Source organism: Cyphomyrmex costatus, unplaced genomic scaffold (assembly GCF_001594065.2).
Source record: "Cyphomyrmex costatus isolate MS0001 unplaced genomic scaffold, Ccosl1.0 scaffold685, whole genome shotgun sequence".
NCBI lineage: Eukaryota > Metazoa > Arthropoda > Insecta > Hymenoptera > Formicidae > Cyphomyrmex > Cyphomyrmex costatus.
The window spans coordinates 1,104,021-1,128,138 of NW_017280250.1; the positions used below are offsets into that span (position 1 = coordinate 1,104,021).

The window sequence follows — 24,118 nt, forward strand, 5'->3', positions numbered from 1 at the left end:
ACAGTGACGTTGCCAGTCACACACCATGGCGTTCGCACGGCCTCCTTCTGTCTCGCTCCCGCAAACCGAGCGGCACCTTACGGCACTTCGGCTATTATCGGTGAGCTACGATGTTTATTCGGCGGCGCATCGGCCGACCAGTCACGGCTCGCGGCGAGATCATCCCCGCGGTTCTCGCTTTCGTTTCGTTTCCCTACTACTAGCCGTCCCGTGCCGTGCCGTATCCGCCGTATGCGGCATGATTTTAAGGCCGCGTTCACACCGCGCAAATTATTATTACCGCCATCGTCTACACCTATTATACATTTACGCGTTCGTGTCCCAATTCTTATTCAATAATTGAGTAAAAATTCGGGCATGAACGCGTTAAAGTATAGATACATATGATCGATAATTAAAAAATCTTTACGTATTGTGTATCCCAATGAAACAAAAAATTATTTCTACGAATGTGTAAATTAACTTTAATTTCGATTTAATTTACTATTAATCTTCTAGTTGCTTGAATTACAAAAATATAATAGTAAATTAAACTTTCTTGAACAATGTTTTGAACAAAAATAAATATTTATTGTATCAATTGTATACCAGCTTAGAATATTCTTCGAAAAAAATAGATCTTAGACTAATTAATTTTAATTTTAATTTAACCTATTTTTTCCAATTTATTAGAACTAAAAGAAGATAGGAAATATGTTAAACGTTTAAAACTTTATTCCAAAAGACAAACCTTAAATTAACTTTATTTTAATTTATATTATCTACGCTTTATTTTTTTTCAGTTCTTAGAATTAGAAGATAAAAAATTAATATAAAGTATCTTTAACGAACTTTCGAGAATGTCAAAAATAAAAACAAGCGACGGGCCAATGAGAGTTAAAAAGCGCGGTAATAGTTATATTAATCGCGCGGAAACAAAATTTATTTATTAATATAATTCTTAAATTAGTTAAAACGTTTTGGTTTACTTCTGAGCCATCTTCAGTGATTTGACGGAATATAATACAATGTAATGTCCTCATGGCTGCAATGGAGAGTGACAAATCCCTCTAACTCCATTCAATTTGACACAATGGATGAAAATTCATGTGGCAAAAGAATCGAAGAATAGATTCAATGCAGCCATGAAAACTATGAATGAATCAATATGAATTGATCGAGCTATTACGATAGTCAAAGAGAACGTGGTATACGCTTCATTATACGACAACGGTCAACAGTCGAATAAATTATATTGTGAATAAATAAATTTTCTTTTTGCACTATTTACCGCGATTTAACTCTCATTAGCTCGTCGCTTGTTTTTAAATTTTTTGTTTTTAAAAAATTAATATTCAGGACATTTTTCAAAAAGGACCTTAGATATTAATCTTTCACTTATCTTTTTCGAAATTTTGAAACTACAAGGTAAAGAAGTTAAATATTTAGAATTCTCTTTTTTTGTGAAAAAAGAACAGATCTTAGATCAACTTTAATTTCAATTTAAAATCTACTCTCTTTATCTAATTCTTAGAACTAGAAGACGATAAAAAGTAAGTTATAAAAATTCAAAAACATTCTTTAAAAAGGACAAATCTCTACATTGGTAGAAATAGACAAAAAATAAGCGATTAACGTTAACGTTATAATCCGTCATGCAAGAAGGACCATCTAAGAACACATTCAGAATTAGATATATTATTTCTTAATATTTTGGCGAATGTTGGTACTACAGTCATAGGATACAATTACAGTATAATAATTCGTTTTCCAGATCGTGTGACGCTCCGATTCCTTACATTTTTCGTAAGCTGTACAAACTCGCGTTTTATAAATATAGAAAACATATTCAATTTGTGGTGAGATGGAGAGAGGGAGGTTTTTAAATAACTTCCCCTCGCGATAATATAACATCTAAAGCTGTGCGAAAGGGTCGCCGAATTATTCTTTTTCTAACATTTTTGTCTCGATTGGTGATAAATTAACTAGAATTGTTTTTGATATATGTATAGATACAAGAGCACGCGCGCCTTCATATATAATTCTATCGTAAAGAGTAAATCTTAATAACTATGAAGTATTAAAATCCTATTGTTTTTTGTGAAAAAAGACATCGTTACAAAATATACCTTGTAATAAATAAAATGTATGTACACGTGTTATAAATAAAAATTTTAATTAAAAATGTCTACGTACGAAATATGACTACTTTTCCTATACAATAATCTTAAAGACAGCGCGAAGCAAAATTCATCGTCCATATCAATTTAAATCGTTTGAAGAAGATTCATAATTTATCTTTAAAATAGCAATTAAAAAAATCAACATTTATTGAGAAGACGTTCACATTTTATTAAACATTTAATAAAATTATTAAACGTTCATAATGACGATTTTGTTTATTAGTAATTTGATCGTTTTGTATCGCGCCATTTAATTGCTAAATGCATTTCGTACATTGATATTTTTTTCTAAAAATGTACACGTTCCACATTTGGCACACTTTACTTACGTAAATAAAGACGTACCCTAAAACCGAATCTTCGGAGAATTCGAGTCGTAGATTAAACTAAATATCACAAAGATGCACTTATAACAAATTAAATAAACTAGACTGGGCGTGTGAACTGTTTATTCTGAAAACAGTGGTATAGGCATGTGTGCGAAAATGAGATAAAATTTGTGAGATTAGATATTCTCGATCAAAATAAACAGCTCGCATATTTTCTACATATAGCTTTCTATTAAATAACAGCCTAAGATAAAATTTAACATAAAATTTAACAGATCGACTTCGTATCCGCAACAAAAATCGCCATTCAGCGCCAAATGTGGCCGTTTGAGATTCACTCGCTTAATACACAAAAACGGTGTAAAAATAGAACGAGTATTAAGTATTTAAGTACCATTAAGCTCTACAAAGGAGGGAATCGTAAAGTAATAATACTACTACGTAAACATTCTTCACGTAACTACAAATATTGTGGCGAAGAAAACCTTCTTACCTTAATCAGATATACGTATGTTATCATAATGATTACTCTAGTAGCGCTATAAATGATCTACACGTGTGCTCTAAGCTTAATTGAATCGTAATTCTACTACGATTAACGGCAGCTCTTCATTCCACGAATAATCGTCCACGATCTTGATGGTAAAACTAACAATTTATTCCGACGGATATAAGGATACAATCGATTTAACAGCTATCTATCATGATTTAGAATAATTTAGATCTTTCATTACCGATCTACCGAATTACAAGGGGATCGTCATGTTATATACGGAACTAATCGTACGGTGTAATCTCGACAATAAATGGAGGTAGCAATATTGTCAATAACAGGATTAGCCTTAGTGAAATGAATTATGGAACAATGTACAATGTTTATGTCTTGTCGGATATCGGCTGTCCCAGTTTCCGAACTTTCCACGCATCCTCTACATGTAATCCACTATTCACGACAGTACAAAATACTGGAACCCTGCTAGATAGATAGAAATTTACCGCGATCGATAACGCACAATATGGTGGATGTCAAGCATGTCACTCTTTCTTGCGTTTCTTTTACGCGTCTAAAGAATGTACTCTTACGATCCGAGCAGTAAATGAGACTATAAGGTCTCGTCGAAATAATACGCAAAGCTCGGGCAAGAAATCATCATGACAATCGCGATATACTCTGCATTATTTTTTTATATACAAAGGATACAGGTACTTCTTAAGCGAGAATATCTCTATGTGTAAATGAAATAATATTACTGTACGTAATATAGATATGTGTAAACGTGTAGAGTAGCCTTCGAGAATAGGTAAGATTTGTGATTGAAAAAATGCTTTCTCTATTATTTAGACTTTAGAGTTGAGTGATTCTTCGAGCGTTGCTAAATTGCGTACATTGAAAAAGTAGAATAAAAAACCATTCGCGACGGTTACATATTTTTTTGTAATGAAACGATATCACATATCTTACGTATATAAATCATATACAAATTATATGTACAATATTCAGCGAAAATTACAAAAAATTGTACTTAAATCAACAATACCAGCTTAACTTCTAGAATTTGCCCGGTAGCTTAAAAAAAAATCTCTCTGCGAAACTGTATATCACATTAATGTAGTCTGTTGTTCGTACGCGCAATTTTAATTTCGTACTTTATACTTTCTTTCGCTAAAACTGAAGTGCTTTAAAAAGTTCGGTCGTTTAACAAGCACGAGTCTTGCAAGAAATCCTTTGTTTCAGTTTTATATATCTTTACCAAACAACTTTGTCCGACTTTTATATTTTTAACTTCGATCACTCGCCATCGTTTTTTCGTTTCTCATTGACATATGTTTCCGTATTAATCAAGATCGACGGCAAAGTCCGCGTTACTAGTAGTAGAGATATTCATCTCCTCGTCTTCGACAGACTCTTTGTCTATGACGCTGGATACCGTGTGATGGTTGTTTGTCGTTTGATTATCGATCTTTACTTCATCGACCGGTTGAACTGTCGTTAGCGTGGTCCACCAGTTTGAGAATGCCCCTTTTGCTTGCGACAGTGCTCCCCCTTGTAAATTGTTAGTTCCAAGAATAATATTTCTATGCGTAGACACACGCGAGTCTGATCGCATCAGACGTTAAGCGAAATTATATTGGACATCTGATTTAATATTCTCGACTATGATTTTTTATATATAATTAGATTCCAAATTGTACATGTGAATATAGAACGTAATAAATATAAAGAGATACGTATATATAATTTTTTAAATACGTATTAATATGCAGTTTACAAAACATTCGCATTTAGAAATTGACAATACATTTAAATGCTCTACTATCCGGGGGGCTTACATTTAAATAAATAAATTATGCAACCTTACCCACGGCTTTTCCAGTGGTGGCCACTGCGCGTCCAGTCGTTGCCATCGCCTGATTCAACTTTCTGCCGCTTTCCGTATTTTGCATCGTGCTGAAACAACACGAGGTTTTTATTTTCTTAAATACTCTTAATTAAAATAAAAAATAGTGTAACATGAAAAGCAATGGATTGAATTAGTCTATCTTTTTTGTTCCTTACACTATAAATTTATATTTTATATATGAAATTTACTTACTGTGATAACCGTAATTTCATATCCTGCACCGACAGTTGACCAGCGAACGGGTGCCCAGGTTCTATATTGTGTATCTCTGATTTGCTCGCACTGTACCACGTTTTATAATTATTTGTAGTGCGCCACGCGGACATGAATGCTGCATTGTAATGATCCGACTGACGAGTATCTTGTTGCATGGAAGTACGCAGCATACTCAACAGGTATACCCGGAACTGTGTTCTGATCCATTCGTCGCCGCCCTCCCATCCGACCCCGTCCAGAAAAATATCCTTCCGAGGCTCAGCTACATGCCTTACGACGTAATCGGCAAATCTTAAATCCTCCGTGGTGAGATGCAGCTGTCGCCTCAGCTCAGGATCGGTCGCCTCTATCCGCGTATTTTCAACCTTTTAAGTAAAGAGTAAACGATTATAAAACAAACCGTTTATATTTAAACATACATCTAGCTTTATTTAGACTACCTCCACTAGCACATCGATGAGCTGCTTCTTTTGTTTAAACAGTACATTTGTTGCACCTACTATATATCCTCTCACATTAACATCTCCCAAGAGATCCAAATAGGGCAAAGATAGGTAAGGTAAGCAGAGATATCCCTAGAACAGTAATACATATATTTTGACAATATATAAAATGTTCGGAATGCAATAAGCAACAATTTTGCAATATCACGTATCGTTACCTTCGTAAATAACTCCAAAGGTAGGCCGCATAACTCTGGATTAATGTGAGCGATTTGTGTAATGTTATTCGCTAATCTCGCGTCAGAAAGCGCATCGCTACTCGTGTCACGAGGTAAACTATTATCTGTGTCACCGGTGCTTAATGTAATAGCGTTCACACTGTGTACTCTGTGTACATTATCGTTTGGCTTCGGCGAATATTTAGAATTGCTTTCCTCCAGGTAAGATTCGGTACATTCTTGTGCCGATTCTATCTCGATAACTTTCAAATTCAGATTTTCATTGTCATTGTTATTTTTCTGTAGGGTTACATGCTGCAACCCATCCAAGCATTTGCCTTCCATAGACTCCATGGTTTTGTTATCGTTAATACACAAGGAGTTTCTATTACTGTTATCGTTACACTGTTCGTGACTCGTATTCGATATATCGTCTTTGACGATATGAACGGATGACAAATTGGAATCGTCGACATTATTTGAGATTTCTTCCTCATCGAAAGTCGGAATCGGAGACATTGGCCTGGATGGTCTGAAGTGAAGGATTTTATTTATTAGACTGTTTATTAACAGTGATATATTTATTTTTTTAAAATTAAATCTTCACAGTACCTCACACAAGCCGCTTGTTGGAGGCCATGTTCGATCATGTCTGGAAACAGTGACAGTAGGGTCAATATCGTGGCGCACAGTGGTTGTACAGGCGATTGATAAAAAACTATCCTTTTCTCAAGCAGGAGCAATTTAAACAACAGCAACACTTTGTGACGAAATTGCAATATAAAATCTCTCGCAGACAAACCTGTCAACAATTGGTATATGTATAATGCAGATGGTAATTATTAAACATAGATTCAACTCACTGATGGACAATTACCAACAAAAATTTGTGGCGGTATCTGACTTTCACCACTCATACATGAATTAAGATGATGATAGGTATCCTCTAGTAAGGACACTTTACTAAAATCTCCTTCTTCAAAATATGCATGCGTTATCAGAGCCATTTTTACTTGAATGTGTCCATACAGAGGCAAAGTACTCAGCACGCAAACTGACTTTTGAACAGTGCCTCTCGTTATATCGGACGTGCGATTCTTTAATTTCTGCAAACACAGTGTAACATTCTACTCGATATCTATTTTAAGTTAAAACTTGTATATACTCGTGGAATACAGCACAGATTTTTAATGAATGTCCTAACTAAAGACATCCAAAAGACGTCTCTATGCCCTAAAAGGACATTCAAAGGATGTCTATAGGATGTCATTATATTAAAACTGTCTAAGTAATAAAAAAACAAAAAAGAATACTTTTATATACCTCCACAGGTATTTGGCGGAAACATGAAATGCCATATATCGTTTGTTTCGGATCGTTCAGACTAGGTAAGTGAAAATAGACTGTGTCCTCGTCGTAATTATGGGAACCATCGGGCAGAGCAAGAGTGGGCAGATACTTCCATCCCAATGGGCATTCATTAGGTGCACCAGGTACCAAAGGTGGAAACGAGTATTCTACCTAGAAGATGACATAACGTTAGGACGCGTTGGACGTGATTGGGAAAGAGCAGAGCGTGGATGTAACGAGGAGGCAGGTTAATCTGGCCTGTCATTCTACCTGGCAGCCTTTCTTGTGGTGAAACCCGACAACGATGACGTGAAGAATCGGCCCGCTCGATTCTGCCATCCTTGCGGTTCCGATGGTGACAACGACGCGGCACTTCTGGCACCTATATCCACGGGCAACTTGCGAGCATCATTTCACCGAGAGAAATATCTGCCGAGCCAGACGAACTGATAGCGGCAGACATGCGATTTGACATGCGCCATGACGTACATGTACATGTGTCGACTGAGCTGCTGTGCACATATACACACAGAGATGTATACGCACGCGTCGAATATTATCATTAGTGTTATCGCGTTTGAACGGCTGCTATCCAATAACATAAATACATCTTCGATATAATTTGGAGTTAGAAAGTCCTTTGCATTTAAAGATAACATTTGCGCGTCAATTCATACCGCGTCTTCATGAGTCATGACCCAATAACTGTTCAAGGAGGTTCAAGACGGCACCTCGGTGTTGTAATCGTTCAAAAGAAGAAATTTAGGCAATAGGCCTGTTTTCTGTTGCTAAACTAGTGTACACTTTTGGAATTTAAAGTAAGATAAATATATGTTTGATATTTGACGAAAACGAGAAAAAGAATCCTAGTGCAGTTTAGTGCAGGAATAAAAAACAGACCCAATGTGTACCTCATGGCATAAGAATTTGGATAATTGAAATATGTTTTATAAACTTATTAATACAAACAATTTTTAATAAATACATACATTTGTGCTTTTCATTTAAACAATTCAACATAAAAAACAATTTCTCTTTTACATCTATAATATATCACATTTTTATTATATTGAAATTGAAGTCAATAAAAGATGTTTCTGTTTAAAAGTATCTTCGATTTAATAACAAAACGTTTCACATATCGCATACAATTGTTACTTGTACATATATATAACGTATGTGTGTGTGTGTATGTGTATATGTACAAGAAGTTCTTTTATTACACAATCTAAAGATACTTATTACACAATCCACATTAGATACTTTCAGTTATCATACAAGTTTACAAATTGAAGCAATTCATTTTCTTTGTAACAAATCCACGCCTCCGTCTCATTATATCCAAACTGCAATTTCGTTTTTCAATATAGAAAAATAATTATACCGACATGCACATACATACATATATATATACATTTATAAACAAATATAATTATTTTCCTATTTTTTCTCTTTATCGATCTGTCACATAAGAGAGCACCAACAGAATGCATGACATCGGCATTTCGTTTTCACTTGAATAAGTCCATTTTCTCTCGATCCTTGATAGGTTGCATCTGCACATGATGACAATTCGCAGGACGCAGCTCTGAGAATATCTTGTTCGCTCAAGTTGGGAGCGTGAAGTTATTCTGTGTCATTGGCCTCATAGCCGTTCTCCTTCCCTATGGCAGCGAGTAGGAAGGAGAGGAAGAAGATGGGTGGAAAATGTCAATCGGAAGACGCGCTACCTGCGTACGTTGAAACCCCGGGTACCATCCGGGCCGGCAGGCATACGAACAACATTGCTAGGAAAATTGTTGCCGTTCGGTGTGCTCGATTTTGCCTGAATTCTATTGATCTCTTGCATCGTCTTCTCTTCCGGACTCTTTTCTTCTCCTAGGATCCGCTTACGCGCCTCTGCATATTCTTGCTCCCGCTACGGATTCATTAAATACTCATATATATTTGACAGTACAGAATTTTACAGATGAATTAAGGATGTTTTATAGTAAGAGACATTGATGATTCAGAATAATACAGTGAATCATTATATTCTGGTGATTTGCCAATGTTAAATAAAAATAAAATAATCACGGTGTTACACTGTTGCTGAAAAGCTCTCCTTATTATTTGCCAAGTTTAAACAAAGATGAAATTATTCACAGTAGAGATCCTACAGCAGTCTGGAACTACAAGCAATTTTATCAAAACAAAAAACGAGAAAAAAGGATTTTCTTTTTATACATGTGCTATTTCATTCTAAATACTATCTTACTCAGTCTAACTTATTAAAGTTAAACAAAAATGATAAACCAATCAAAAATTTGTCATTTTGTGACCAGAATCTGTTATAGGGTTTCTAGTTTACTGTGTTACACTATAATATGTTAGTGTACTAAAAGCTGCTATACATGAAATTAATCAAGTTAAATGTAAAAGCATACATGAATATTTTAAACAATTAAATATTCAATAATGATATTGTCGTGTTATTTAACAGAGGATGCATACATTATTTCATTGTCAAAGTTGATTATATTATTCCAATTTGATTTAAGCATTTATATTGATTTAAGTATTATATTAAAGCAACTTTTTATGTATACTAATAGAGGATGCTTTCTAGCAAGAGATACAGATGACACAGTATAACACAATAAATTATTACATCTTTAGGTGCTTTCCATTTGGTGGCACAAGTCAGAATTCTGTCTTTGTTATTCCCTGAATGTCAAAAAAGATAGAATGATGTTTGTGTTGACTTGTGCCACTGAATGGAAAACCTCTTGTTGTTTGCCAATATTAAACAAAAAAATCACTGTATTATACTTGTCTCTTACTAAAGAATCCCTAGTTTAATGGAGTAATGCAGAGTCTACGATAGAAGTTGTAGCAATTGTTAAGTCTTAAATCGTAGAAAATTGTATTACAGATCATGTATCTCTCTTGCTGGTAAGTACCTTAAATTATATTACCTGCTTAAGAGTCTTGATAGGCTGCTTAGGTTTATCGTCGTTCAGTGGGCCATCGCCGCTACCCCGCGAATCTGCAGTAGGTCTTTTTAATATCTTTACTAAGGGTTTTGGAGGTACATACTGAGATCTAAGGCCATCTTCCCCTAATATAATCATCCTTGTGTTGGCATCGTTATTGGTTCTACAGCCAAAATATTATTGAATACATAAATTCTATACATTATAAATGACAGAAATATTTTCCAATTACTTAAAAATATGAAGGAGAAACGAATCCAAAAAACGGTCACTTAAACCTACCTAGAAGATTCTATCTCTTCCTCCACTGTGTTTAACCGAAGGGCCTCCAATCTTTTGTCGAGTGTCTAAAAGCCATTATAATTATACATTCCTCTTCTACTATCATATAATAATAAATAATTTCCATGAATGAGATCGACCAGGAATGAAAATTTAAGAAAAAGAATTTAGTACAAAAAAAACCTGTCCTTATGGCAGCATAAAGTATTACTTAACTCGCGTGAATCAATCTATCAATTAAGGATCGCGATGTACAAACAGCAAAGAATACAAGCACGTCGTTCCAAAGCGCGAAAACGCGAGACGACAAACCGCGGAAAGTCTTTTCGTCGTCGACGGAAATTCCGGAACTCGAAGGAGGTTATAGGTTAACTCGAGGGCGTTCAGTTTACACTCCGATTTGGAAAACGAAATTCTGAGATGTGTCTTACTCCGGACTCCTCTATCTGTTCCCAGCTCTCGAGAACTTCGTCCATGGCCCGGGTGCGTCGTGAATTTCCGCAGAAATTCCCGTAATTCGCCTGCAGCGTGCGAATTGTGGTGTGTTGCGAGGACTGGAGTGGAGAACAGCACGCCCGTGCTCGGAATCTGGAGACGACGGTACGATCGGTGCTGCCCTGCGTTGCGAGGCACTCAAATAAGTGGAATTGGCGGTTCATTGAAACCTCCCGACTCGCCTTCTCGGTCGTACAATTCTATGAACAGTATAAACTCGGAATTGCTCGAAGTCACTCTGGATTCGCTGCGAGACGAACCCGTCGTCCGAAGATTCGTGGGGCCGAAGCTGCGTTAACAGAAATGGACGGCATGATCGGAATTTAGAAAAATCTTTATTCCATTTCTATCAATATAGATTACCTTCGATTTAATCTCGATTTAACTTATACTTGCTTAATTAATTCTTGGAACTAGGAAAAGATAAATAAGTAAGTTAAACTAAGATTAAAGTTAATCTATATAGAACTTGTAAGAGCCGCTCCTGTTGGACCAATAAGCGTGCTGCATCTGATGGACGAACTCGTCCTATATTCGTGTGAGACCTCGGCTTGATCGGTGCTTCCACCTTCCACCACGTTGTCTGCTTTGCCCGACTTGCACGAGGATCAGTTGGATCAGTTGACGTTTGATTGGACTCCATGTCGGGTGTCGGCGTTTTAACGTCAGATTCTGGGATCGTATAATGAACCACATAATATCGGTGTGATACCGGATTACACGTTGTGATTCTACTTCTAATTTGAGAAAAGTATCTCACAGTGCAAAATATGACGGAGATAGAATGGTGAGAGAATTTTTGTTCAAGTTATTTCAGCCCGTGGAACACAAACAGTATAATATTATATCAATATTGTAATTCTTCAACAATATAATTGTAATGTCACACGCGTTGTACATAACAATTACATGTTGAGTACTCTCTAAATTCTTTGGAGTAACGTGGAATCTCACTCTAAGTGAAAATTGAACCTGTCGTAAAAAGGAGTAGCTCATTGTTTAATCTTTAAGAATAAAATTTTATTATTCAGTGCAAGAGTCATCCTGGGTGTATTCCAAAACTTGACTCTGTCAACTCCGAATATCTGCTTTTAACCTTGCATAACATTCAGCGAACAACATGATAAAATGATATTTGACTTGATATAGAGTCAAATTAGAGTCGAAGACTCTGAAAGTTCAAACACAACTCTGAAAGTTTTAGAAAGTAGAAAATTATGAAATCTGTTTTTTATTCCTGCACTACTTTAAGTTCCAAAAGTATACACTACGTCTGTCACAGAAAACAGATCTTTTGGCTGCTTTTTTTTTAGCGACACAGTTGATACAAACATCATTCTATCCTTCTTGGCATTAAATGTATAATAACGATAAAACGACATATGTGTCAATTATGTGTCCTGAAAGGAAAGCAGCCAAATTCAAAATTGATGTAATGTTACTTTTAGTTTGTATTTTACGGGTGATATTATTATTACAATAATAAGATTTTCCTCTAACATAAAAAAATAAACTATTATACAAAAAAGAAACATTGTTGCAGGATATCAAAATCCATGGAATATGGGACTGTAAAGTTTGCATGCTTAGAAGAAGCTACGGAGCATCCATTGAAACCAGTTGTAATCACTGTAAGAAATAGTTGGAGTACTATTTTGAATATCTTAATTTCTATCCTACATTCTCTCTTGTATGGACAAGTTTTCATAGATTTTTACTTTTGTGTAGCTAATTGATGGACGTAGCGCAGTTAGACGCAGTGCATTGCGGAGTACAAGTACCAGTTCCTCTACTGGTACACCTACACCAACACACGTACCAATTCCTGCAAATCCATTGAATGATCCATTGTTGAGTCATCCTTCCCTGGATGGTTCTGATCCTCTTACACAATTTGCTCGAGAAGAATTGGATCCTCTCTCTAAAATGGCTGCAGATGAAGTAATATATATAATTTAATTACGTTTTTAATACTTTATAATTTTTATAAGAAGTTTATATTATCTTGTGTCATAGTGGGATTATTCCAACGTTGCACCTGTCAGTAAAAAATCAAAGGACACGGCAGAGGAATTGGTGGAACCGTGGTCTGTTAGACGTTCCGCTATACTGAGTAAATATACAACCTCTGAAAAATTATCGATTGTCACCAGTTTCTTACCAGGTGGTGAAAAAGGTATATTTTTAAAAAGATTATTGATTAATTTAATTTTTTGAAGTGTAATATTAAAATACAGTATATTATTTATTTAAAATTGCCTATTAATAAGTAGCTTTTTAAATTATTGCAATGTTTGTCATAGTTGTAGTAAAAGTTCAACCGAGTGGGCCAATGGTCGACAAGGTAAAAACGCGGCTTGAACAATTAGACGATTTTGAGGAAGGTTCTGTTCGACAAATGTTGGACTTGTCGCAGCAACAATATACCGCACGAATCGAACAATTAAACAATGAATTAGTACAAGCGTGGCATTCCGACCAAAGAGTAAAGGCGCTCAAAATTGCAATACAGGTTTTAATACATTTATTAGCTGTGTAAGAGAATTTAGAATAAAAAACTTACGATTTAGGAATTAATGTTTAATTATTTCAGTGTGCCAAATTATTAGTAGATACGTCCGTAATGACTTTTTATCCGAGTAAGTTTGTTCTCATCACAGATATTTTGGATATCTTTGGAAAACTTGTATATGAGAGATTGAAAATTAAGGCTGAGTACTACAAGTAATTATTACATAAGAAAACCTTTATATTTTAATTATACATGTATTTTATATTTTTTTTTAGCGAACAGTTACAAACATTATTTATAGTCGATATTAATATTTCTTTCTTAGACCAGGAAGTAAAGTACCTACAAGCTTGCCCGATAATTTTACACCCGACATGGTTCCTGAGAGTGCAAAGGAGACGTGTCGGAATTGGTTTTACAAGATAGCTTCAATACGAGAATTAGTATCGCGTCTTTATGTAGAAATGGCGATAATAAAATCTTACAGTTTTCTAACGACCAGGTAAAACTTTCGTTACTATACTCGTTATATTCTAATAGCATAAAGGTTAAAATATTAAAGTAATACTTTCATTTTAGTGAATTCAATACTGCTCTGTTACGTATAACTCGTATGATAAGAGGTATCGGAAATCCATTGATAGCAGTTTACGCGAGGTGTTATTTATGTCGTGTGGGATTAGCATTGAACAAAACATCAGACTTTGAATTTGTGAGGGAAAATCTGTATGACTTTCTTTTTACGTATCAGCAGCTATTTGGGACTGCTGTGAAAAACGAAATAGTGAAGCAAAATGTTACCTTTCATTCGTATCTTAATTTATATTCGCCAGCTTTGGATTGGATCGTACAGGTTTTAGTGGCAACATCACCCGAGAGCCTTCTCGAAGAGGTTTTATCTCGTTGTAAAAAACAAGAGAACGGGTAAATATATTTTAAACGTGTATTTTTAATTTATCGTTAATTTTTAATCTTTATCTAATCAACATGTATATATTTTCAGATCATTGTTATTAAATACAGTGTTGACTGCATTTAAACCTACGTATATTGCTGCACGTGCTATGGATTTTGTGAATTTAATAGTAGCGAGTGAAGACGATGGTATTGAGATTTTTTTAAAAATAAAATCAAGAATGTAGTAATACATCTTTAATTTACGTTTTCTCTTCTTAATGTAATAGGGTATCCTCAATATCTCTTATACCGGAGTTTGGGAGAATGCCTTGTACGAGAATCTCCACCGAAAGAAGACTGCCAATCAGTGCTTAATGTGATATGGAAGTACATAACGGACCTCACAGATCCCAACAAATTCATGCACTGCATCGAGATCTGGATTCAGTTCACTGTCATACACTTTTCAGTAAGTTATTTCTGTGCAAATGATATTTAATTATATTGTTAATACTTTATATAAAATCAAATTATTGTTATATATATACATATATGTTTATAGGTGATTGAACTGAATTTATTTTTCGGCAAAATAATAGATCGGCTACGACCAAACAAAGCTTTCGAAAATTATTACTCACAATTGCAGAATATTATTGAGAAAATAGTTGCCCACACACAAGATTTTGAATCACTGCTTGCTATGGTAACTATCCGCGCAATTATAGACGCATATATCATTTATATTTATTCACGTAATTTTAAAACATTCTGTTATTTGTCGTTTGTAGGATAATTTTTTACCTCTAATTGATTTGTTTCACAAAGAAAGTGTTAAGGTTGAAGTTTGTAAAACTGTCATAGAAGGATTAAGTGTGCAAAACGGACCTATTACGGATCCTATTATTATAAATGCACTGATGTTTATTGCGAGAATAATGCACGATTCTGTTAGGTACGTCAATTTAATTTAATGATTAAAGTTTATCCTGATCCTTAAAATCACACAAATCAATGCAGTGCTCTGACCGTTGAAGATGAGAAACGACAGATCGGACAACTAATATGCGGATTAGTGCAACGAGTAGATTATGGTCGCGATTTTGAGAAGCAGCTTAGTTTTTACGTAGAGGCCAGAGCAGCATTCCCTAATCTTGATAGTGTTCATATACAACTTGTACAAGTATGTGACACATATATGACTATACAATACTTGATATGTATAAATAATTCTTCCTTTTGCACTGTTTGTCTATATAGAAAAAAAGTTTAGCGATAATAAAGTATCTTTTTATTTGTGCTCAGTGCGTGAATAGATTATCGGTTGATACTAGGAAAATAGTACGTGGTCATCACACTAGAAGAACGTCAGCGTTTGTACGTGCCTGTGCTGCGTTCTGTTTCATCACTATACCGTCGTTAACTTTAGTCCATACACGCCTTCAATTATATCTACTATCTGGACAGGTTGCTCTTTTAAATCAATGTCTAGGCCAAGGTATGAATCAAATTCATTTTTATTTTAACATTAACATATTTTTTATTTTTTTCGTTAATTTATGTGTGTAAACCGGTATTTTTCAGCCGATGCCTGTTTTAAGGCTGCTTTAAGTTTAGTTCCGGAAATGCCGAAAACTATTGACATCGATGGAAGACAGAAAAGCTCGCAGCCATATTTGCTCTCATACTTATCCAATTTCTTGTCAACATTATTAGTAGTTCCCGTAAGTATTTATATTGATATGCACTATGGTTTTAATTTTATGATTTTAAGATTGCTCTGTATTAGGATAGCCCAGAGCATGGTGTCCTGTATTTGATGAGAGGTTTGCTCAATGCAGTTCAACGTTGCTTCGAGGAGAATACTTCAACCAAACCATATCTGTATTTACGTGTACTCGATCTTCTTTCAACGGTAGCGCAGGAAAATTATCCGTATCATATTGATAAGGTATTTTATGCTTTTGCATACATTTGGAAGGACAAATAAATAGCTGCCACATTTCCGATAAATTTAAAATTAAAGAAATTAATTATAATTTAAAATTGATGTTACATAATGGCATTTCAGGTTGACTCAAATGATAAATTGTATGGATCAGATCAGAAATTTATCGGTGAAGTCAATAAAATATGTTCAAAGATTGTTGAGGAAATCTTGAGTCATCTCAAATATCTTGGATCTACCGAGCAATTCGATAAACAATCGGCTCTAGCACTCGAGCTGTTTAATTGTTTTATCATTCGTGCAGATTTACGAGACACTGCATTAGCGAACATGGCTGTAAATTTGTGGCACTTGTCGCAACGACATGGTTCAATGGATTCTAAAGTGACGGTATAAATACGTATTTGAAATAATCGAAATATTTCAATTTTTTATACATTGTTTTGTTTTAAAATCTTTATTTCGGATTTTCTTTTTAGATGAGAACGAAGGCTTACATGACACAGAAGAGTCATCATCGAGAATATGAACATTTTGCTGAAATACTGAAGAAAATGTCGAGGTGAATGACATATTATCGATAACAATCAAGATCTAGCTTATACATTTTTATTGGCAGTTGTTTTGGAAGATATTTTGTAATTGTGCAATAATTTTTTTTATTATATCAATGAAGCCAAAATTCACAAATAGTAACAAAAATATAAAAAGATAATAAAAGAAAGATAAAACAGCATATAAATCATAATAATATATTGTTAAAAATTAATATACAATATATAGTTAATATACAATATACAATTGATTGTTAAGCATCATTTTATATTATATTTTTTCAAATAAAGCAAATGCTGCTCAATATGAAATATACAAATAATCGATGTAGAATTTCTACTCAATAAAAATATTATTCTTCTAAATTTGTTATAAAGAATACATTTGTATCATAATTTTTTTGCACATTTTCTAGACTGTATGTATATCGAATTATTCATATATACTTACAACTTACAAATCAATCAAGTATTGTATATTACATTATTTAATTTGTTATATTACATTGTCATTAATTCACCATTTATCATAAAACTCTTTGTAACGTATTCTCATATAGTGTATTATAACTGCCATAGAAAAATAATAGTTATTTATAGACTTCATAAATCACACGATACATCTCCACGAGTACTTCAGTATGGAAGACATCAGATTTGGAAGACACAAGAAATTGTCAAGATGATTTTTATTTTTTTAAAACAGAGCGAAGAGCATCTAGAAATATATCGGCATGATGCTCTGTGAAGGTCAACGCAGGCCTCAGCCGCACGGCCTGGTTGCCGCATCCACCTGTCTGAATACCTAATAAGAACAAAGGAAAATACGAAAACATGAAAGATATTCTTAGCACTCGCATTTTATGTTGAAATATCACTTTACCTTTCGTTGTAAGTTTCTTGATGATATTATCTCGAGCTTCAGGCGAAGGGCAATTAAATGCTATGAAAGTCCCACGACCGCGCACTGCACTGATTACATTGGAATGTTCCTTTTGCATATCCATCAAATGTTTTAACAGATAATTGCCTACGCGTGTAACTCTATCTAAAAGATTCTCTTTCTTAATCGTTTTTATAATCGTTTCAAGCAGGATTATTTTGCTGGGATCACCCATCCAAGTATTGAACACACGATATGACAGTTTCGGTCTGCGTGCAAGATATAATTATACGTTAATATTAAAAACATGATCATGTTATTATATTATTTTATTATCGGAAAAAAAAAGATTTACTTCAGATTTTCTGAGTGATAATAACCGCCTAATTGCATTTTTTTGCTGAAAGTCATCACATCGGGTGGAGTATCTAAATTGAAGTGTTCGTGACACCATATTTTTCCCGTTGGTCCGCCACCGGTTTGCACTTCGTCGATAAGTAACGCAGCTCCGTACTAAAATATTTTTCGAGATTGCAATATATTTTTTGATAACGTACGATAAAATAATTATCTTGCAAGCTATGCCTTACCTTCCGCGTCACGCGTTGAAGTTCCTGAAAGAATTCTGGAGATGCGTGATTATCGCCACCTTCTGCTTGAATAGGTTCAATTATCACACCAGCCACTGGTATTTTCTTTTCATTTTTGTACTTTTCAAACAATTCCTCGATCTAAAATGTCAAGATTTTTAAATCTTCGCTTACATGCGAAATACTAAGGTATTTAACACTAGAAGTCCCGAATAGTCATTATTGACCATTTCTATTTTTTAGATTTATATTATATTTTTGTGTAAAAGATGAGATTCTGAAATTTTTTGACTTTTAAATATATTCTTTATGTTAATGAAACATTGGTGTTCCATTACTTTTTTTTCTTATTTTCTTATTTTCATACTGATTTATTTACTTGATCCTATAGTGAGTGAAAATCTTCTAATGTCAATATACAATAATAATTTGACGATATACCTCTGCGAGACAACGCTTATCTTCCTGCTTATTTTCTCGTATGTTTTCTTCTAAAGGATATTTGTACTCTGGAAAAGAGGCAATAGGCCAATCGAAAGCTGGTATATCCATCTTGTGAATGTACTTGCTGTGAGTTGTTGAGAGACAACCTAAGGTTCTTCCATGAAAACTACCTATTGATATTAAATATTTTATAAAAATCGCTAAATGGAACGAAACTTGTTTTCACTTGAACAAATGACTGACCTTTAAAGGACATAATAGAGTATCGCGGTGAGCCAGGTATTTGGTTCACCATACATGATTCTATCTCTTCCCTCGTGAACGGTTTGCCTTGTCTTTGTTTCTCGGCGTACCAGATAAAAATATTTTTAAAAGCATTCTCATTAGAACAAGAACCGCACATCATTGTTGTAATGTGTGATAATCCCGGTGGTGCAAACTGTTCAAAATAATTTTTTTAAATTACGCAAAGTTGAAAGACGAACAGGAAATGAATCGTAATTTCAGCTAATATCTGTTACCTCTTTCTCAAGTAAAATATTCCTTAATTTATTAGGCCAGTCTTTTCCCGGAAAAACACCTAAAGCAGGTCTATTCGCTATAATTCTCTGGAAAAAGTCATAATCGTTAACTATTTTTCATGTAACTTGAATACTGTCTTCGTGTAAAGAAAAATAATCCATATAAAAGTATTTCAAGAATAACCGATTATTAGAATTTCTTCTCAATACTGTATACACTCTTAAAGTATAAGTGATACATCTTGTAGAGGAAGTTTGCACTCAAATTCCATATATGAAAAAAAAATACGGTACTCCGCAACGGAGTGCTTTTATATCACTCACTTGATTAACGGGATCGGCGAGAGCCTCCAGCATCGCCGGATGATTGTACCCTAGAGGCATTGATGAGATTTGCATATAAACGTCCAGCAACACATTCCCGTCAACGTCTATTATGTAATTACCGGCGGATTTTTCATAGTCTGCGAAGAATTGTACGGAAGACGCTTGCTGAAGTCACAGATTTCAACATTGTAAATCCATTTCGTCTCTGGTATATTTACAAAAGACTTTGCATTATTATTCATATCTTATGTGTATACTTAATTCTACATACAACAATTCTATATGACAACAAATAGTACATACAACTATATCTTTAACTACTCTAAACTGAAATTTTTATACGAGGCGAAGCGTTCAAAATATCGTCGCAGATAGCAAGCGACTAAATTGATAAATTAAATAAAATGTCATGCCACATATATGATGTCACCCAAAGAATCAAGTTTGACGTACTTGTATCGAACTCAATTCTTGTAGCAAGCTGCGCGATCGAGGGCCCGGTATTTCCGTCGTAAGTACCGGCCCTTCAGGTTCCCTCGATACCGAACCGGTTAAGCATCTCTTCCACGTAGTAACGCCTGCACGACAATATTACACTTATACTTAAACGAATATTTCTAAGTGAAAATTTCTACATTTAATTTAAATATACGAGATGTCTAAAAATTTAGGAATCGATATACATATACCACTGCAAAAAAATTTTCGAAAAAATTTGAAGGTATTATTAAAATGCCTTACATTATTTTGTGTACCATTATCTTTAGTAATCGCGCGTAGTAATCACAGATAATCGTTTAACCGTAATATTTAATTGACTAATTTTGAATCTTTATATATCAAAAACTACTGATTGAAACGAAAAAATGGCGAATACATTTTTAATTGATTTTTATTTTTTGAACTTTTTTACTGTGAATTTTAATTCGCGAATTTAGGGAATTTCTGTATATTTTCTTTACGAAGAAACATATGTACATATACATATGTCTATGTATATATTATATATATAAAATTTTCTGCTCTTTTTGCCGACATATCCACACTAGAGCAGAAAAACAACTTAACTCGCTAAATTATTCTACAACTCTGATGATCAGTTCTATTGATGGTAGTTAAGGATGATTGCTTGATATATTAGTGTGATTTTATGTATTTGAGCCCCTCGTAAATCATTATGTTACAAATTGCAACGACGTGTGATAAAGTCGCATTTATACCCACAAAAGTAAAGTATGAATACAAAAAATAGAGATTGTAGAGTCTTTTATGTTGGACAAATAAGGAGATTGTGTTAAAAATAATATATTGCATGTCTAAACATCAAAATCAGAATTAAAAGATAAAATTCTCATTAATGATATCTGATTATAAAACATGTGACAATCTTTGGGCGATTTTGATTGAAATAACATGTTTTGGATGAGCTCTCCTATCTCAGATATCAGATCGTCAGTTTGATATCTGAGATGCTTTATATCACGAGATAGAATCCAATTGAACAAATAAGTATGTGAAGTAACACGAAGTTGACAAGCGTGACGACGCATATATTTGTGTTATTAGATGTGTATTCCAAATATTTTTCTGCTTTCTTTAAACCGAGAATTCAAGTTATTTGAAATTAAAAGAGATTATAAAGAATATTTGTATTGTTTACACGTCTCGTTAACTCTTTTTATATTTATATTTAATTTACTTTACCACTGAAAACATTCAAAATGACGTAAAATATTTAGCAACCGTAATAATAATTCATATTATTTTAATGCTCGTTTTACCATTAAGACATCATTAAGATATAAAAATATTTATTTGTTGAAAAAAACTTTAGATTTAAATTTAAAAATAATTTTCTTTGTTTTTGTGTGAATTTTTGTTTTAAAACACACACATAAAGTTGTGTTTAATACAAAAACCGTTTGAAAATTAGCATTATAACATTCAATATCACGACGAAAATAAACATCCTTTTTAGCTGCAATTTAAAATTTGGAATTAACGATAAAACAGCAAAAGATATCAATTTTTTACTAAAGACACACTATTAAGAGTATCTATCAAAGATGCACTGTGAGAGAACTAGTATATTAATTTATCTTTTAATATTATTCACTGTTTTTTGCCTTTTGCGATCGCTGCTCTTCATAATAGGGATTTAAGGTTCGCGGGGCGGCGAAGCAGCTGGAGCCAAGAGGAATTTATCGATTTTGTCACGGTCCACGCAGCATCCGCGATAGAGCGGCATGCTCCAGGATAGATTCTCGTCACCCATTATGCGGACTATACGAATCTAACGAAGAGGAATAAAGCAGTATAAATACCGTTTAGTAGCTGTCGGAGCGAGATCCGTCCATTCAACGCCCGATGATACTTGTTAACGAGCATTTCCGTTCGAAACGAGCGCACTGATACAAGGGCTACTCAGCAACGTCGTCTCTGCCGAAGGGATGGAGCCGTACTGGTCGCTGATACGCGCTGATAGTGTTCACCCAGTAAAAAGAGCCGCGAGAGTCTCGTGGGGGCGCAAGTTGCTCGATCAGCCGCTTCTGCTCAGCAAAAGAGAGAGATACAGAGAGAAAGACAGAGAGAGAAAGAACTCTTTCGGTATCGTCATAGATATTTGCGGTGAATTTCAGAACGTCGAACAGCACAAGATATATTAATTAATATTCTGTCTGTTATTGTGCGAAAAAAAAGTTCAACATGTACAGCAAATATTTGGCAGCGCGTGTGAAAGGTACCGAAGGCAAAAAAGAAAAAAAAAACGTTGGTCTCTTTTCGCGATGCTCTGACTGCGAAAGCAGTCGTTGATTAATGCGAGGTATCAAATTGTCCTTGCTTGCACAACTGTCCGTATGTCTGTTTCACCGTCAATGAATACCGTTGCGCTTCGTGTCAAGAATAGTACTGCAATTCCAACGTTTCCACGTGGCGCGACACGGTGAAAGCGAAAGTATACAATTTCGGGCTTTTTCCTCATTGGTTGTATCATTTAAATGCGTAACAAAATTGTGCACGTTCCCCGGAAAAAAAAAGGTCTTCCTTCGAATGCCTCTCGTTTACGAGCTTCGTACATGTTTATCGCAGTCATTTACGATGCTAAGTTATGCCGCTTTATAACTAATTTGTAATTTGATGTTAATTTGATGTTAATTTGGCATACATAATTAATTGAGATATAATGGAGATTCTATTATTACCATACATTATTCACAAGAATTATTGAATTTCGCGGCGATATCGTTATTTGGCTGCCACTAAACAATATAGCTATAAATATGTATACATACATTAAGTGTATCGGAAAGTTCTTTTCAAATCTTCTATACGTAAGTTCAAAACGCATGATTTTACTCAAAGAGTAACTTTATTGAAGCAAATATGTACCACTTTGTTCAATGACCTTGGCCCATCTCTCTAGGTAGCTGCATGATGCCCTTGCTCCGAAATGAACGTTTCTTATTGGCGAAGAATTGATCGAAGTGAATTCCGAGGGCTCGTGAAATTGAAACAAACTTTCCGAATGATCTAATACGTATATATATATATATATATATATATCTGTGGGCACGTGCCTTCAGTATACATATATAGTTGAAAGTGTTTATGCTGCGCTTGACCCCATTGCGAAAGGCGGAAGGCAAATAACCAGTTACGATCGCTCTTGTCTCGAGACAGAATATAAAGAAATCGATGACTGGGCAGGTTCTTCAGACGAAAGCAATAAACCAATCTGTCAGTCAGTGGATCTTATTTGACAGAATAAGGATACCGTATTTTTCTCAAGGCTCGAACGCACGAACTTTGTGTTCGAACGTGCGGGTATGCGAACGATCGCCGGACCTCTCGTCGACGATACAATTTCGAGCGAATGCCAAATGGACCGCTATCGAGGGTTTTCCAGCTTCCAGCTCCGATCATCCCCACTATACAGCTGGGGCCCATCCGACTTACCTGGAAACCACGCCTCAAAGTTCTGTGCCTACGGTTGGAGGTGGTCGTGTTTTTGGGCAGCTCGGGCCGCGCACAACGCACGCACATTGTCACTCGCGTGAACGCACTCGAGTGGGTCCGTCCGATCGTGCGAAACTGTCTTCTTAGGTGACAACCTACAACCCGTTCCGAAAGAACACCCCGTCGATTCTCACCTGCTTAACAATCCGATCAGGCCGAGCACGTGCACTCGTGTGAGTATAACTTTGCGGTACCGACAGACTCTACGTGTCGTCATTCATAATTTGTTAATATGAGGAACGGAACCGGTGTGGAGCTGGGGTCCTGCATTCTGATCAAAAAGTGCATTTAATTGTAGGATCAGTGTCGATTATTTCAAAGATCGATTGCGTAAGGGATGTTTTAATTTTTATAAATTAATAAGCAATTGCATTGTCTGACAACATTTGACTATTTTGCAATACGAGAGTGAATAGTCAATTTCGATGTACTTTTGCTTGCTAAACATGAATCTGTTGATCAAATTTGGCTATAATTTTTGAGAAAAATAGTGTCAAAAAAGCATAAACTGATGATTTTAAGGATTTTCATGATATTGTAGCACTGTCAGTAA

At 34.8% G+C, this 24,118-nt stretch overlaps 4 protein-coding genes across 7 annotated transcripts; 1 reads left to right on the plus strand and 3 right to left on the minus strand.

The window, feature by feature from the left end:
* Positions 1–4,054: 4,054 nt before the first annotated feature.
* LOC108780167 (late secretory pathway protein AVL9 homolog) lies at positions 4,055–7,480 on the minus strand. Its single transcript, XM_018547783.1, has 9 exons — positions 7,391–7,480; positions 7,094–7,291; positions 6,648–6,876; positions 6,383–6,572; positions 5,771–6,302; positions 5,550–5,684; positions 5,086–5,474; positions 4,852–4,940; positions 4,055–4,535 (listed from the first exon to the last, which is right to left on the minus strand). Exons 1-9 carry the CDS (start codon positions 7,457–7,459, stop codon positions 4,327–4,329), a joined length of 2,040 nt encoding a protein of 679 aa, XP_018403285.1. The 5' UTR covers positions 7,460–7,480; the 3' UTR covers positions 4,055–4,326.
* Positions 7,481–8,532: 1,052 nt separating this feature from the next.
* Positions 8,533–11,129, minus strand: LOC108780169 (SUZ domain-containing protein 1). Its single transcript, XM_018547788.1, has 4 exons — positions 10,809–11,129; positions 10,378–10,442; positions 10,078–10,258; positions 8,533–9,038 (listed from the first exon to the last, which is right to left on the minus strand). The coding sequence occupies exons 1-4, from the start codon at positions 11,034–11,036 to the stop codon at positions 8,847–8,849; spliced, it is 666 nt and encodes a 221-aa protein (XP_018403290.1). The 5' UTR covers positions 11,037–11,129; the 3' UTR covers positions 8,533–8,846.
* Positions 11,130–11,500: 371 nt separating this feature from the next.
* LOC108780162 (UPF0505 protein C16orf62 homolog) lies at positions 11,501–16,831 on the plus strand. The gene is made up of 18 exons (XM_018547774.1): positions 11,501–11,659; positions 12,416–12,503; positions 12,601–12,813; positions 12,889–13,048; positions 13,176–13,384; positions 13,466–13,596; positions 13,710–13,886; positions 13,964–14,308; positions 14,388–14,488; positions 14,569–14,750; positions 14,844–14,987; positions 15,073–15,236; positions 15,302–15,464; positions 15,587–15,779; positions 15,866–16,005; positions 16,071–16,232; positions 16,353–16,619; positions 16,709–16,831. Exons 1-18 carry the CDS (start codon positions 11,643–11,645, stop codon positions 16,793–16,795), a joined length of 2,943 nt encoding a protein of 980 aa, XP_018403276.1. The 5' UTR covers positions 11,501–11,642; the 3' UTR covers positions 16,796–16,831.
* Positions 16,832–17,311: 480 nt separating this feature from the next.
* On the minus strand, positions 17,312–21,995 carry Gabat (4-aminobutyrate aminotransferase). 4 transcript variants are annotated; one of them, XM_018547761.1, is made up of 10 exons: positions 21,873–21,995; positions 20,002–20,126; positions 19,546–19,713; positions 19,222–19,308; positions 18,944–19,139; positions 18,698–18,870; positions 18,257–18,397; positions 18,022–18,179; positions 17,667–17,935; positions 17,312–17,588 (listed from the first exon to the last, which is right to left on the minus strand). In XM_018547761.1, the coding sequence occupies exons 1-10, from the start codon at positions 21,934–21,936 to the stop codon at positions 17,473–17,475; spliced, it is 1,497 nt and encodes a 498-aa protein (XP_018403263.1). In that variant the 5' UTR covers positions 21,937–21,995; the 3' UTR covers positions 17,312–17,472. The 4 variants fall into 4 exon arrangements, with proteins under 4 accessions (XP_018403263.1, XP_018403261.1, XP_018403265.1 ...); XM_018547759.1 differs by having other exon boundaries at positions 17,312–17,935; XM_018547763.1 differs by lacking the exon at positions 20,002–20,126 and having other exon boundaries at positions 17,312–17,935; positions 21,873–21,934.
* Positions 21,996–24,118: the final 2,123 nt, after the last annotated feature.

Bases quoted from the DNA above. Each gene is read 5' to 3' on its own strand.
- LOC108780167 (XM_018547783.1), bottom strand. From the start codon at position 7,459: ATGGCAGAATCGAGCGGGCCGATTCTTCACGTCATCGTTGTCGGGTTT. The intron at 5,475-5,549 runs GTAGTCTAAATA...TTTACTTAAAAG, and splicing joins TCATCGATGTGCTAGTGGAG to GTTGAAAATACGCGGATAGA. The intron at 4,536-4,851 runs GTAAGGTTGCAT...ACAATTTACAAG, and splicing joins CACCACTGGAAAAGCCGTGG to GGGGAGCACTGTCGCAAGCA.
- LOC108780169 (XM_018547788.1), bottom strand. From the start codon at position 11,036: ATGAACCGCCAATTCCACTTATTTGAGTGCCTCGCAACGCAGGGCAGC. The intron at 10,443-10,808 runs GTAAGACACATC...AATGGCTTTTAG, and splicing joins AACAGATAGAGGAGTCCGGA to ACACTCGACAAAAGATTGGA. The intron at 10,259-10,377 runs GTAGGTTTAAGT...TTTTGGCTGTAG, and splicing joins GAAGAGATAGAATCTTCTAG to AACCAATAACGATGCCAACA.
- LOC108780162 (XM_018547774.1), top strand. The intron at 13,887-13,963 runs GTAAAACTTTCG...CTTTCATTTTAG, and splicing joins TACAGTTTTCTAACGACCAG to TGAATTCAATACTGCTCTGT. The intron at 15,465-15,586 runs GTATGTGACACA...ATTTGTGCTCAG, and splicing joins TTCATATACAACTTGTACAA to TGCGTGAATAGATTATCGGT.
- Gabat (XM_018547759.1), bottom strand. From the start codon at position 21,936: ATGCTCGTTAACAAGTATCATCGGGCGTTGAATGGACGGATCTCGCTC. The intron at 18,398-18,697 runs GTATATCGTCAA...TTGACATTTTAG, and splicing joins ATAAGCGTTGTCTCGCAGAG to ATCGAGGAATTGTTTGAAAA. The intron at 17,936-18,021 runs GTAAATCTTTTT...TCTTGCACGCAG, and splicing joins TATCACTCAGAAAATCTGAA to ACCGAAACTGTCATATCGTG.